Source organism: Nyctereutes procyonoides, unplaced genomic scaffold, assembly GCF_905146905.1.
Source record: "Nyctereutes procyonoides isolate TBG_1078 unplaced genomic scaffold, NYPRO_anot_genome, whole genome shotgun sequence".
NCBI lineage: Eukaryota > Metazoa > Chordata > Mammalia > Carnivora > Canidae > Nyctereutes > Nyctereutes procyonoides.
Genome location: NW_026575043.1, coordinates 9,318,735 through 9,331,802, shown reverse-complemented (window position 1 = coordinate 9,331,802; position 13,068 = coordinate 9,318,735). Strand labels below are relative to the sequence as shown.

General features: G+C 40.6%; 1 protein-coding gene across 1 annotated transcript in view; it reads right to left on the bottom strand.

The window, feature by feature from the left end:
• DEK (DEK proto-oncogene) overlaps positions 1–12,678 on the bottom strand; it is a 30,545-nt gene extending 17,867 nt beyond the window's left edge. The window contains exons 1-7 of the mRNA XM_055322674.1: positions 12,513–12,678; positions 11,975–12,133; positions 8,746–8,847; positions 8,383–8,492; positions 7,095–7,189; positions 6,000–6,120; positions 324–512 (exon numbers count right to left, since the gene is read on the bottom strand). Coding sequence (XP_055178649.1) covers positions 324–512; positions 6,000–6,120; positions 7,095–7,189; positions 8,383–8,492; positions 8,746–8,847; positions 11,975–12,125 — 768 coding nt within the window. The 5' untranslated portion in view covers positions 12,126–12,133; positions 12,513–12,678. The remainder of the gene's footprint in view (positions 1–323; positions 513–5,999; positions 6,121–7,094; positions 7,190–8,382; positions 8,493–8,745; positions 8,848–11,974; positions 12,134–12,512) is intronic.
• Positions 12,679–13,068: the final 390 nt, after the last annotated feature.

Here is a 13,068-nt window from a genome sequence, read left to right as displayed (position 1 = left end):
TCCTGGGACTGAGTCCCCCCATTGGGCTCTCCCCAGGGAGCCTGCTTCTCCCTCTGTGTCTCTGCCTCTCTCTCTCATGAATAATTAAATAAAATCTAAAAACAAACCAAAAAACAAAACCCAAAACCAAAAGCTCCATAAGGGAAAGAAAGGATTTATATTATACTTAACTATTTTTGTGTCTTTGAAATTATAAACAACCAATATGGTACTAATGGTTTCTAGAATTGGTTTTCTGGCTAGATCTATCATAAAACAGGAATATTTAACTCTCCCCATGGAAAGAAATTATAGAAAAACCCCACAAACACCCAACACTTTACCTCCTCTTCACTTTCTTTATCTTCATCATCTGAAGACTCTTCCTTGTTTTTCTTTTCGTCTTCATCACTGCTAGATTCATCTGACAGGATTTCAGGACATTTGGTTCGCTTAGCTTTCCTTGCCATTCCAGAACTGTTCCGTTCCTTTTTGTTGCCTTTACTAGAACTTTTTTTAGATTTTGGCAATGGCTGTGTATAATAAAGATAACACCAATGGGCTATTAGATTTCCAAGTCAATCATCTGTGATAACTACTTATCAGCTCAATCAGTATTGTTCCTATCTGAAGAGGTATTTACAAACATAGCAGCTTTAGAGAGAACCATTCATCTTTAACGTGTCAAGTTGATCTTTTTGTCCACACTACCAACTTTCATTTGTGTTCTAACACCTACACAAGACTCTCCACAAATGCTGAAATACATACTGTGTGTTCTCACATGGCATTAGGAGCCCAAGTATACAATGTATTAGGCTCAAACAGTTATTTATACTTTATCAAGGTGGTTTTTTGAGTTACCCTGGTAATTTATTTCATTCCTGTAAGCATTACAACTGTCAATGCCAGAGGAACTTCTTGCTTTAGGGAATCCTTCAATCAAAAGATTGGAACCATCCATAAAGGAAATAAAACCTCACTTTAAACATCCTGAATTTATGATCTATATAATTTATATTCATATTATCTCTGGGTTCTACTTTCAATAATGTAAGCATTATATTCTCATTGATGATTCTAAATATGCAATTAGTGTTGGGTGTTAATTATGAAACTAATTAAGAACCATAGAATACATGTATTGCTTTTACTCTGATATTTAATTAAACCACACGTATTTAAAAAGTAGAGATCGCATGAGGAAACAATTTGATTATATTAACCAGCAAATTTAATTCTTAAAAGCCTTCTTAGGGGAGTATTTGCTAACTTATGAAATTGAAAACCATAAAATAACCTTGCATAAAAGATCTGAAAATATGTACACTGAGGAATTAAAATTTCCAAAATTAGAGGTATCTTTTATTTTTCCTTTTGCCTATCTTATTTTCTGCAATAAAAAGAAACAGGAAAATTCCAGAATATAACCTTGTGAAAGACAATTATATAAATGTCAGGGGTATAACTTTATAGGCAACATCTCTCATGAAGCTAGAACCACAGGCTCTTTCTCTCCCAGAAACTTCCAGTCTTAGTTTGTGTCACCTGCACAAACATTAAGAAAAGGTGGCTTTGTGTATGTAGTGTTCTCAGGCTATGTACAATCCAGAAGACAGCCTCTAGCTGCCCAAACAACATATCCTTCAAGGCAGATTGGGCAACAACCAATCTAGGCCTTTGGGAGCTTTAACTTCGTTGACCAATGATATTTCTCAGAGGGGTTCTCTGTAAGTTTCTATAAAAAGCTTCCTTAGGGATCCTTGGGTGGCTCAGTGGTTTAGCGCCTGCCTTTGGCCCAGGGCGTGATCCTGGAATCCTGGGATCGAGTCCCGTGTCGGGGTCCCAGCATGGAGCCTGCTTCTGCTTGTCCCTCTGCCTGTGTCTCTGCCTCTCTCTCTCATGAATAAATAAATAAGATCTTAAAAAAAAAAAAAAGCTTCCTTGGATTTATATAGATCTCCTTGTTATGTAACCTGCTACTATCACCAATTAGTACCAGGAACTAAATCCATCTGGATAAATTCTTTGATCTCACTGGAGAAAAGGTGACTCTCAGTGTCCAAACTCTTCCTATTCATTATATGAAATTCAAGACTCAAATATATTAGAAAAATGTGGCATCCCTTACTCACTCAGTTCAGGAACCAAATACAAGTATTAAGAATGTAATCTGTATAAGGAATCAGTAATAAGACCATGGGTGCAGGATAATCTCCACAGGAAGCGAAAGAATGTTAAATCATTCAAGTAAACAGTCAAGAAAATGCAACTTCTAAAATAAGGAGCTTTAAAAAAAAGTAATAATACATAAATGTTCTAGAGCGTTCCTATATTGGTTTTAAAAATAGTTGAATCTATTAACCAGAATCCAGTGTCAATAGCATCATCCCTTTTTAGAAATAAAATCTGGAAAACAGATAATCAAGATTGAAGTACAAAAAAAAAAAAAAAAAGATAGTCAAACAATGTTAATTCAGTACTTTTATTATTATGGAGAAAGAAATTAGTACTCATGAGCTTACTGTTTTTCTTAAATGAAAAGTATAGTAGTACAGAAAATAACCTGAGATTGTTATTAGATTAAGGAGTGGTTATCACAGAATGAGATATGGAATGCAGATATAGGGTTGGATTCCATAAGGCTAAAAGAGTGGTTCTCAGAAAATGGTTCATGCACTCCTGGGGTTTCCTGAGACCTTTTCAGAAGCTCATGAGGTCAAAACTATTTTCATAATAATATCAAGACATTGTTTTCTCTTTTCATTGTGTTGACATTTGCATTGACTCTGCAAAAGCAAAGATGGTTTTAAGATTGCTGGCCTTTAGTACCAATCAAGGCAGAAGTAGCAAGCTGTCATTATATTCCTCACAAATGCAAACTAGAGGGAAAAAAAGGTTTTTCCTTTAAGAATGTCTTTGATGGGGATCCCTGGGTGGTGCAGCGGTTTAGCGCCTGCCTTTGGCCCAGGGCGCAATCCTGGAGACCTGGGATCGAATCCCACGTTGGGCTCCCGGTGCATGGAGCCTGCTTCTCCCTCTGCCTATGTCTCTGCCTCCCTCTCTCTGTGTGACTATCATAAGTAAATAAAAATTAAAAAAAAAATCTTTAAAAAAAAAAAAGAATGTCTTTGATGAAGCAGTAAATATTATGTTAACTCTCAGCCTGTGAGTACATGTCTGTGCTATCTGGAACAAAATGGGAGGTACACAGAGAGTATGTTTGCTATGTACTAAACTTCACTGGTTTTCTAAGATAAAGCACTTGCACAACTGACCTGTAAGCTAAGCTAGCTACCTTTTTCATGAAACACAATTTGTAAAAGAACTGTGAGGGGATCCCTGGGTGGCGCAGCGGTTTGGCGCCTGCCTTTGGTCCAGGGCCCGATCCTGGAGACCCGGGATCGAATCCCACATCAGGCTCCTGGTGCATGGAGCCTGCTTCTCCCTCTGCCTGTGTCTCTGCCTCTCTCTCTCTGTGTGTGACTATCATAAATAAATAAATAAATAAATAAATAAATAAATAAATAAATAAATAAATAAATAAATAAATAAATAAATAAATAACTGTGAAAGTCTGCCTATTCAAAGACATCTTCTTGGGGATCCCTCAGTGGCTCAAGTGGTTTAGCGCCTGGCCTTTGGCTCAGGGTGTGATCCTGGAGTCCTGGGATCGAGTCCCACATCAGGCTCCCTGCATGGAGCCTGCTTCTTCCTCTGCCTGTCTGTCTCCCTCTGTGTCTCTCATGAATGAATAAATAAAATCTTAAAAAAATTAAAAAAAGACATCTTCTTAAAATGAACAAGAGCCTGTCACTGGAAGGAAAACAGATGGTATTTACTGCCAATGATATATTTCAATACTTCACATGGGTAATTCACATCCAACACCATGAACTAAGAGCCTCCCAATACCTAAAGATTCTTCTGATGAGATAGTGGTTACATTAACAAATGACTTTTTGACATTGTTTAATGGGTATGTGCCAACATTTGAAAGATTTCTGCATATTTCTGCATATTTCAGAAAACCAATAATTTCCAAGTGGTGAATCCATATTACAAAATCATAGATAAAAGTTCTAAGAGTTCATGGACTTGGTTTCAGAGACCATATTATAACTAACCTTTAATAAACTACCACTGTGGAGTTTTGGTATTGTATCAAAGGAGAATATCCATAATTATCTCAAAGTTTAAAAAATATTTCTTTTTTCTAACGATATACTTAAGGCTGATTTTCTTTACATACTTCAAGCAAAAAACCAGCATGTGCAATATATTGAAATGTAGAAACAAATGAGAATAGAGTGGTCTTCTCTTAAGTCAGACATGAAGAGACTCACAAAAATAAAAATACCATTCTCTTGATTTTTCTGGTGTATTTTTCATACCAAAAAAACCCACTTTCTTTTGTATGAAAAATAACTTACTGTTATTTAAAAAATTGTTTGTTTTAATTTACAATACAGTAAGTATCAGAATATCCCATATAAAAGCTTCTGGAGTCCTCATTAATTTTTATGAGGGTATCAGGTCCTAAAACCAACAGTTTAAAAAGTCATTGAGGAGAGACGCCTGCCTGGGTGGCTCAGTGATTAAGCATCTACCTTTGGCTCAGGGCATGATCCTGGATTCCCAAGATCAAGTCCCACATTAGGCTCCCTGCATGGAGCTTGCTTCTCCCTCTGCCTATATCTCTGCCTCTCTCATGAATAAATAAAATCTTAAAAAAATCAATGAGGAAAAGAATATAAACATATCCCTCATAACTTAATAATGTCTTCTGGAGAAATGGTATTGTTTGTCACCTGAAATTCTAAAGTAGAGGTAAAAGTTTAGGAAAACAGATAATCTCTCATCTTTAAGCCAATTCAAAACACACAAAGATTCACCATGGCCCTTGGGCTTTTAGCTGCCTGACAACTGACAAAAATATCCTTTATCAGTCTTTGTCCAGTTAATGGTAAATTAGACTACTAGCAGATAAAACCAAAGTCCCAAGGGTACCTGGGTGACTAGTCGGTTAAGCATCTGCCTTCAGCTCAGGTCATGATCTCAGGGTCCTGGGATCAAGCCCCATGTTAGGTTCCCTGCTCAGCGGACAGTCTGCTTCTATCTCTCCCTCTGCTCCCCCATCCCTAATTGTGTTCTCTCTCAGATAAATAAAATCTTAAAAAAAAACCCAAAAAAACCCCCACCCCTAAGTCCCAGAGCTATTTTCTGATTCTAACCCTTAAGGCCCCTTCTACTCACTGATAGTATTCCCCTGAACTCCTAAGTCCTCTAGATCTCTTCATAGTTTCTTTGCCATGAAAATGAGGAAGAATATGAAAATATTTACTGACAGACTTCAAACCAACAGAAAATGTAGGCTCTTGTTAAGTATTACTTCAACAGACATTTTTAAGTCAGTGATGTCATTTGTTAAACAATTTGGGCAAACCTAATCTAAATTTCAGAAGAATGGGGGAAAGTATAAGGCCATTTTACTTCCGTGTCCAACTCCTGGGTTCTGCTGATTCTGGAAACCCAATCCAAGAAACTTTTAACATTCCATTTTGTTTTTTATGTTGTATTTTCATAACATTATTCCAGTGTCTAGAAAACATCCAGTTCTAATGCACCCCATCTTAATCTTACCTGGACAATCCAACACCTCACCCTCAACTCAATCTGTTTCTGTTCTTCCAATGCCTTCTATATATATAAATAATAAATAAGCCTGGATGCTTAGTTTGTATTTGTCCATTTAAGATTAATTCAGTTAACAATTACTTTTCTTAATCTTACACCATTTATATCTGATATAGGATACATCTGCATGGATTGTATGTACTTCTATCATGAAAATGTTACAGATATGTCAACAAGGGCATATCCTTTAAATGTAGAAGACAATACTGAATATTGACAAACAATGCTGCTAATAAACTAAATCATTCCATTAAAAGAGAAAAAGTAAGGAAAGGCTACAAATAATTCATTTGTTACTGAAAAAAAAAAAAATTGGTCCTCACTTTGCCAGAAGGCTTTGGATGCATTAAGAAATTCAATATCCTCTTCACCAGTTCACTATTTACACCCGATCTCTCCAAATCAAGAACCTCACAGATGCTCTTTAACATGGCATTTCTAAATCTAAAACAGAAAATGAAAGAAACCAAGTTTATTTATTATGTAACATATATTACCCACAACATAAACGTAACAGCTAACCAAACTGGCTTGGGTAATAATCATTAAAAAAAAAAAAATCCAATGTTTCTCCAAATCTAAAAAGTTCTTCCCTAATTATCTTGACTAATGTACAAAATACAACCAAATATAATAAATTGAAAACACCATTTACCAATTAAGTTTTAAAAGTAGTAGAAGAATTAACTAGGTCAGACCACCTAGGTGGCTCATTCGGTTAAGCATCGGACTCTTGAGCTCAGCCCAGGTCTCAGTCCCAGGGTCATAAGTTCAAGCCCCATGACGTGTCGAGGCTACTTAAAGAAAAAAAGTCAATTCAACTAGGAAATACTGTAAAGTTTTCAGTACTCTAAAATTCATGGATTTGACAATTCTTCTGGTGATTAAATACTACATTTTCCCCTCAGCACTCCTACTATGACATTTTGATGAACAAGTAGGTAATCATCTTCATTATTTATAACTCTTAAGTTTTAGATGATTTAACAAATAAAAGCTCTTAATTTATCATCTGGCTTGCATTATGATGAAGAACACTGCTCCTATCAAGTTGATTATCTTCACAACAGTTTAAATGGTCCCTGTAAGTTGGGGGAACAGAGTGGCTGGCAGAGGACAAGAGTGGGAGAGTTTTTTCAGTATATTCCCCTTAGGCCTAAATTTTGGACCGTGTGAACAACTTGTGTATACAGTTCTTCTAAGAAATAGAAATATCTGTAGATGTGAGTTTTCAATACTCTTAACAGTCACTATTGGAAAGTAATGAACATCACAAGTTGATAGCTATGAAGAAAAGTCAGATCTTGGTATTTAAAGCAAAGCATTAGCAGTCTGCTAAAAAATGTTTCAATGGTCCTATTTAAATGTTAAGAAATAAAACACACTGATCAAAACACAATACTTTAAAAATAACTTACTTTTTCAACATTTCTTCCTTCTTTTTATATTGGGCACTTCCTTTTTCAAATGGAAAGCCACTGAACTGACCCACATTCTTCTTTAATGAGGACACCTGAAAACGTTTCCCTTATTATTAATGCTATTACCCAGTAATGTATGTAAGAAAATTCAAAGCCAACATCTTTATTTTCATATCCGTCTCCCACTTACAACACTGGTTTATTCAACATTTCTTATTCACAACTGAAAATGGTATTTGTTATTAAAATAGTAACATAATAAATGCTTTAAGTTCAATCCTTAAAGATAACAATTTCAATCTGAATGAATTTCCATCTGGGAATTTTTACTGGCAATTATAAAACCACAACTAAGTGTTATCTGACAATACCAGAAAATGTGGAAAGTTACTTCTTAAAAAACTCCCGTTTCTTAATACAAGTTACTAGTAATATTTCTCAAATCAGAGAGTCATGGATTTTATTCTTTGAAAAGAACAGAGGACCTCCAAAAGTTAATGCCACTTAGCAGTCATAAGACTCGTGTAAATCAAGGCAGCCTGGGTGGCTCAGCGGTTTAGCACCACCTTCAGCCCAGGGCCTGATCCTGGAGACCCCCCCACGTCGGGCTCCCTGCAGGGAGCCTGCTTCTCCCTCTGCCTGTCTCTGCCTCTCTCTCTATGAATAAATAAATAAAATCTTAAAAAAAAAAAAAGACTTGTGTAAATCAGATTGCAGTGACGATCACATGAAATAACACCATGCTTCAGACATTCGATTCTAACATCAAACTTCACTTTGCTCACGTACAATCCAAAGCAAAATTTACTCAATTATACGAAATACTGAAGTTGTGTGTACAGTGTAATTCAATTAATGCAATACTGATTTGTTCTAACAAGTTCCCTGACAAAGAATTACCACCTAATTGATCAGATATTTGCTCAAAATGAGATAAATTATACTGTATCATTTATTCTGAATAAGTAAAAACATCCAAAAAAATAATTTCTTCTAATGCATTTAAAGATTCCTAAAAATCACATTTCGGATTTCACATTTTGAAATTTCAGTTTGGCATAAAAACAACTATAGTACAAGCCTAAATGTTATAATCCTAACTGCTAATATTTAATTATGTATTCTATATATGATAAGTCATTTTATATTCTGTTCACTTGTATGGTACAGAAATTGAACCACTGGATTGCTTAAGTCCCTTCCTGAACTAAAATCATGCTTTAATTGTGAAGTATTTCAATACATAAATATGTTACTAGGTTAAAGATATAAAAAAGGTCTTAACTGTGCCTGGTCTGTTGTAAAGCAGTTTATGTAGATTTCTAAGTTCATCTGTTTTCTTTTTACTCAGGAAGAAATGTATCCTCTCAATTTCACAAAGTTTCTGCCCCTTTCCTAGGGAAAACAAAACAAAACACCATAATAACTAAAGTTAAATACCCAGCATGTGTTAATACATACAAAGTTATTTTAATCACGATTATTTAACAGCCAAATTTACATATAGCTTTTGCTGAATAGGGCAAACTAAATAAAATTATACCCATAATATATAATGACTTCGTAAACACTAAAAACTGAACACTGACCATTTTATTATACATTTAGTCATTTTTACCATAAAATGAAAAGAACAGAATAAACTTACCTTGCGCAATTGTAAATGGCTCTCTCTGTAAGGAAGAGACTTGCATGGTCAATCTCTCTACTTTTTTCTTTTCCCTCTTGCCTTCCACGATGAGACTCTTTTCTAGAAATTAATTTAATATTTCTTAAAACAGCTAAAAGCTTAAAAAAAAGTATTAACTTTACTGGATAAACACGTAGGAAAAAACTGCAGAACTCTTTAATACCTTACTCTTTTTTTTTTTTTTTGAGTAGCAAAAAGTACCTTACTCTTTAATTTTAAGAAGCAAATGATGAAAGAGAAATGAAAATACATAATAAGTTAACATCACTTAAGTTTTTTTTTTTAGAGTAGCATTTTACTTACCTGGCAACCTCACAAGGGATCCAGTTTTTAAAAAAATCATAAAGGAAATGAACTTTTACTGAACTACAATTATTGCTAATGAAAGTTCCAGTCACTTTATGAAAAATCACCAATGCCCCTCACTAAGCCTGCTCTTTAATTAGACCTAATTCTGTTGATTGAGATTTAGTTTATGGTACATCAAACAGCAAGTTTAAGACTGAGATTATAACAACTTCAAAAACATAGAAAAGCAGTAATTCAGTAAGCAGATGAAAGAAAAATGAAGACTTTAGCTAAAGCAGAGCAGCCTGAGGTTGCTATAAATAGGGTAAAATTCTCCAAGTTTACATTTACTGCAAGTGACTAGGAGGACATTACTTTTAGTTTGGTAAATGTTTATAACAATGGTCGTAAATCATTCTAAAAAAGCTAAATTGTTTATAGTACAGACTGCTTTTATTAAAAAAAAAAAAAGGCTAGAAGATAAACAGCATTTACTTAAAAACTTAAAACACTGAGCTTAAATTTCCAAAACAATTTACCTACTGAGATAAATTCAGATAAAAGAGGACACTATCACTGAAGGTCCTTTCATTCATTCAACTAAATGCCAGTTTTGTACAAAGCTTCATTAGACACTAAGGGGGGATTGAACAGATGGTCAAGACACTGAGTAACTCTTGAAAAAGATCATGTCTACTGGTGGTGATGAGACACAACAAACACACTCCAAGCAGATGATAAAACACCTTAGGAAATCTACAAATAAAACTCTGAATTGAAGAGAGTCATTATTTTTGGATTAAGGAAAAAGGATCAAAACACTGGAGCTGCCTTTGAAGGATAGGTAAGATCTGGAGATGTGAGGATTTGCACAGAAGGAATTAGGAAGGATAAAGGGATTCTAGCAGGTATAACCTGGCAATGGTGTCCAGAGTGAAGAAAATGCACTCTAAAGCAATCCCTGTGATCCTGCTACTTCCTTTCCCTAAGTGATTTAAACCATTCGCTCACCTGTTTACCACGTATAAACAAACTAATGACTTTCCTGATTCTCTCCACTCAAGAGCTTCAAATCAGCTAGGAGGGTGGATAAATGGACAGCTCCACTTCATGTCCTGTAGGCACCTAACTCAGTGCATTCAAAACAGAGGTCATACTCCTCTCCAACCTTGCTCACCTTTGACAATTCTAGTTTTCAGAAAACTGTAGTAATGTCAACTCAGTTGCCGAAGACAGACATCTAAGAATCATCTTTTACCAGCTCCTCACCCACCGAAGTCAAGACAATCCCACCTTCACTAGGAACAGACTACACTGCCTTGTTTCTGTGATGCCTAGGCAGCAGACTTGAATGTTCAGGGCTAACATAGGATAAAAACCTTTACAATTTTAGTTGTTCCATGAACACCTCAAATGAGGGAATGAACAGTAATCAATTAGAACAACTAGAGAATTGCTTGAGGGTAATTTTTTTTGGGGGGGGGGGATATCACAATTCAAACAATCATCAGTTCCCCAAGCATTACTCGGCCATTTGTAGTATTTTTACATGATTTGTAGAACTTTTCCTGATACATATGAATCCATCATCTCTGTGGCATCAAAACTTTTGTCTTTAGAGAGACCAAAAAAACTAGAGGAAAAAAATGCTAAGAAAATTCTGGACCAGCAGTTAAGATACTGCAGCCAATTTTCAGTTACTGTAGTATGAACGGTTTAAAAATAACTTGTATTATTATTATTTTTTTCTCTAAAGCTTCAATGTGGCAGTGCTCCATTTCTCAGAACACCTATCACTTTAAACAGACAAGAGGCCGAGGGGTGTCATCTCAGCCCAGATTGTATTTATAAAATGCTGACCGTGGGCTCCTCCTGACTTTAGACAGGCAGATGAACCCAGGTCTGGAAAGAAAGCTTCAAACTTCTTCCCAAGTCTGGCTGAGTTGGAGACATGTATTAAACAAACCGTGAGCGGGTTAATCCCATCAAAGAATGCTAAGAGCTGGGGACATCGTGGGAGCTGGCTGGCGTCCCTGGAAGTGGCACTGCCCCAGCCTGAGCTGAGTGCCGGGGGGTCTCCCCCCCCCTCCCGAATTCTGGGAGGTCCTTGGGCGTCCGGCCTCCAGGTAAACAACGATTAAAAAGCAGCTCTCGGTTAAAAAGCAGCTCTCGGCAACTTCCAAAACTGAGACAGCTTTCGGAACTCTTTCATACTTCACCGCTTTCATCTTTAACCACTTTCCCTGACAGCGGCAGCTTTCACTGCCGAGTCCCCGTCAAAGTCACACGCTCCTCCGAGCCTCTGAAAAGGGCCTGTGCCGGGGGGGTTCAGCTTAGACACTAAAGTCTCCAGAACATTTCCAGGGCTAGCATGATGATAATTCTTCTTTAGGTCTGAATGCGTGGTTTCACGCCAAGACCCTCGCAGTAACTCCAGAAGGCGAGACACCTGCCCTTAAAAAAAAAAAAAAAAAAAAAAAAAAAAAAAAAAGTGCAGTCAAGTGGGCCGAGGAGGAGCTACCGTAGGAGCAACGTCAAAAGCTAACGGTTCTGAACACAGGTCTGGAAACTCAGAAACGTCCTGTCAGAGGAGAAAGCGTGACGAACACGCACCGCCGACCACAAGTCATCCGCGCTGCAAAAAACAAAACAAAACAAAAAAACCCCAAAAAACAAAAAGCCACGTAAAGCCGGGGAACGAGGGTTCCGGACAGGAAGTGGAGTCCACGAGCCCCCAACACCAAGAGGGGGTGATACAGCTCGCGGGCGTGGCCGCCAGGGACCCTCTGAGGGAGCGCCTGAGGCGCACGACGGGGGGGGCGGGGCGGGGGCGGGGGGCGGGGCGCCCGCAGAACTGTTTCCTGCGAAGCCCACCACCCGGGACGCGACCTGCTCGCACCTTTTTCCTCCTCCTCCTCCTCTTCCTCCTCCTCGTCGTCCTCGTCCTCCTCTTCACTTTCGTCTCTCGGGCCGGGCATCTCGGGTTCTTTGTCGGCCGCGGGCGCGGCGGGGGCTCCGTCTCCGTCCGCGGCTGGGCCCGACGAGGACATGCTCCGACCTGCGGGCGGGCCGGAAGCACACGGCTCGGTCCCCTCGCGCCCCGCCGCACCGCGGGGGCCGGGCGGGCGGCGCCACCTGCGCGACCTCAGGGGCGCCTCCCCCCGCGGCCGGGACGGACGCGCTCAGCCCCCGGGGGCCACGTCCCCGCGGCTCCGGGCACCCCCGGGGCGGGAAAGCGCGGGCGCGCGCCGCCCCTCCCTCCGCCCGTCCGCCCGTCCGCTCCTCCGTCCCTCCGCCCGGCCGCCCGGCCGCGCCGCTCCCCGCCGCCCGCCGCCCGCGTCCCCTCCCCCGCCCCAGGCCGCCGTCCAAATGGCCGCGGCGAGGCGGGCGGGCCCGCGGCGCCCTGCCGGCCTCCCCCGCCCCGGCGCAGCCCTCACCGCCGGTGCCGGCCGCCGCGGGCCTGGCGCGCGAAGGCAGGAGACGCTCCGGGAGGCGGCGGCGGCGGCGGCGGCGGCGGCGGCGAGCGCCGAGGAGGAGGCGCGCGGGCCGCTGTCTGCTGACGCTCGCGCCGCGCGCTCCGCTCCCCCGAATCAACAAGATTTTCAAAATGGCGGTTCGGGAAGGAAAGCGGGAATGCGGCGGCCAATCAGCGCGGCGGGCCGGGAGTTGGCGCGCGCGGGTGCGGGAGGCGGGGCGGCCGGGCGCCTCCGCGGGGGGCCGGGCCGGGGCGGGGCCGCGAGGGGTCGCGGGGGCGGGGGCGGGGCGGCGGCCGGGCTGGCTGCGTGCGGGCCGCGGCCGGGCTGGCGGCGACGGCGCTAGGGGGCCTGCCTGGTATTGTCTCCCCCGCTCCTTCCCGGAAAAGGGGGGCCGCCTGCGCGCGGGAGGGGGGGCGGGCGGCGGGGGGAACTTTCCAGCCCCGGCTGTCACCGAGCTGGAGGGGAGTTACTCAGAGAGCGGCCTCCGACAGGTTCCCGAGGTCGTGCAGGGGCGACT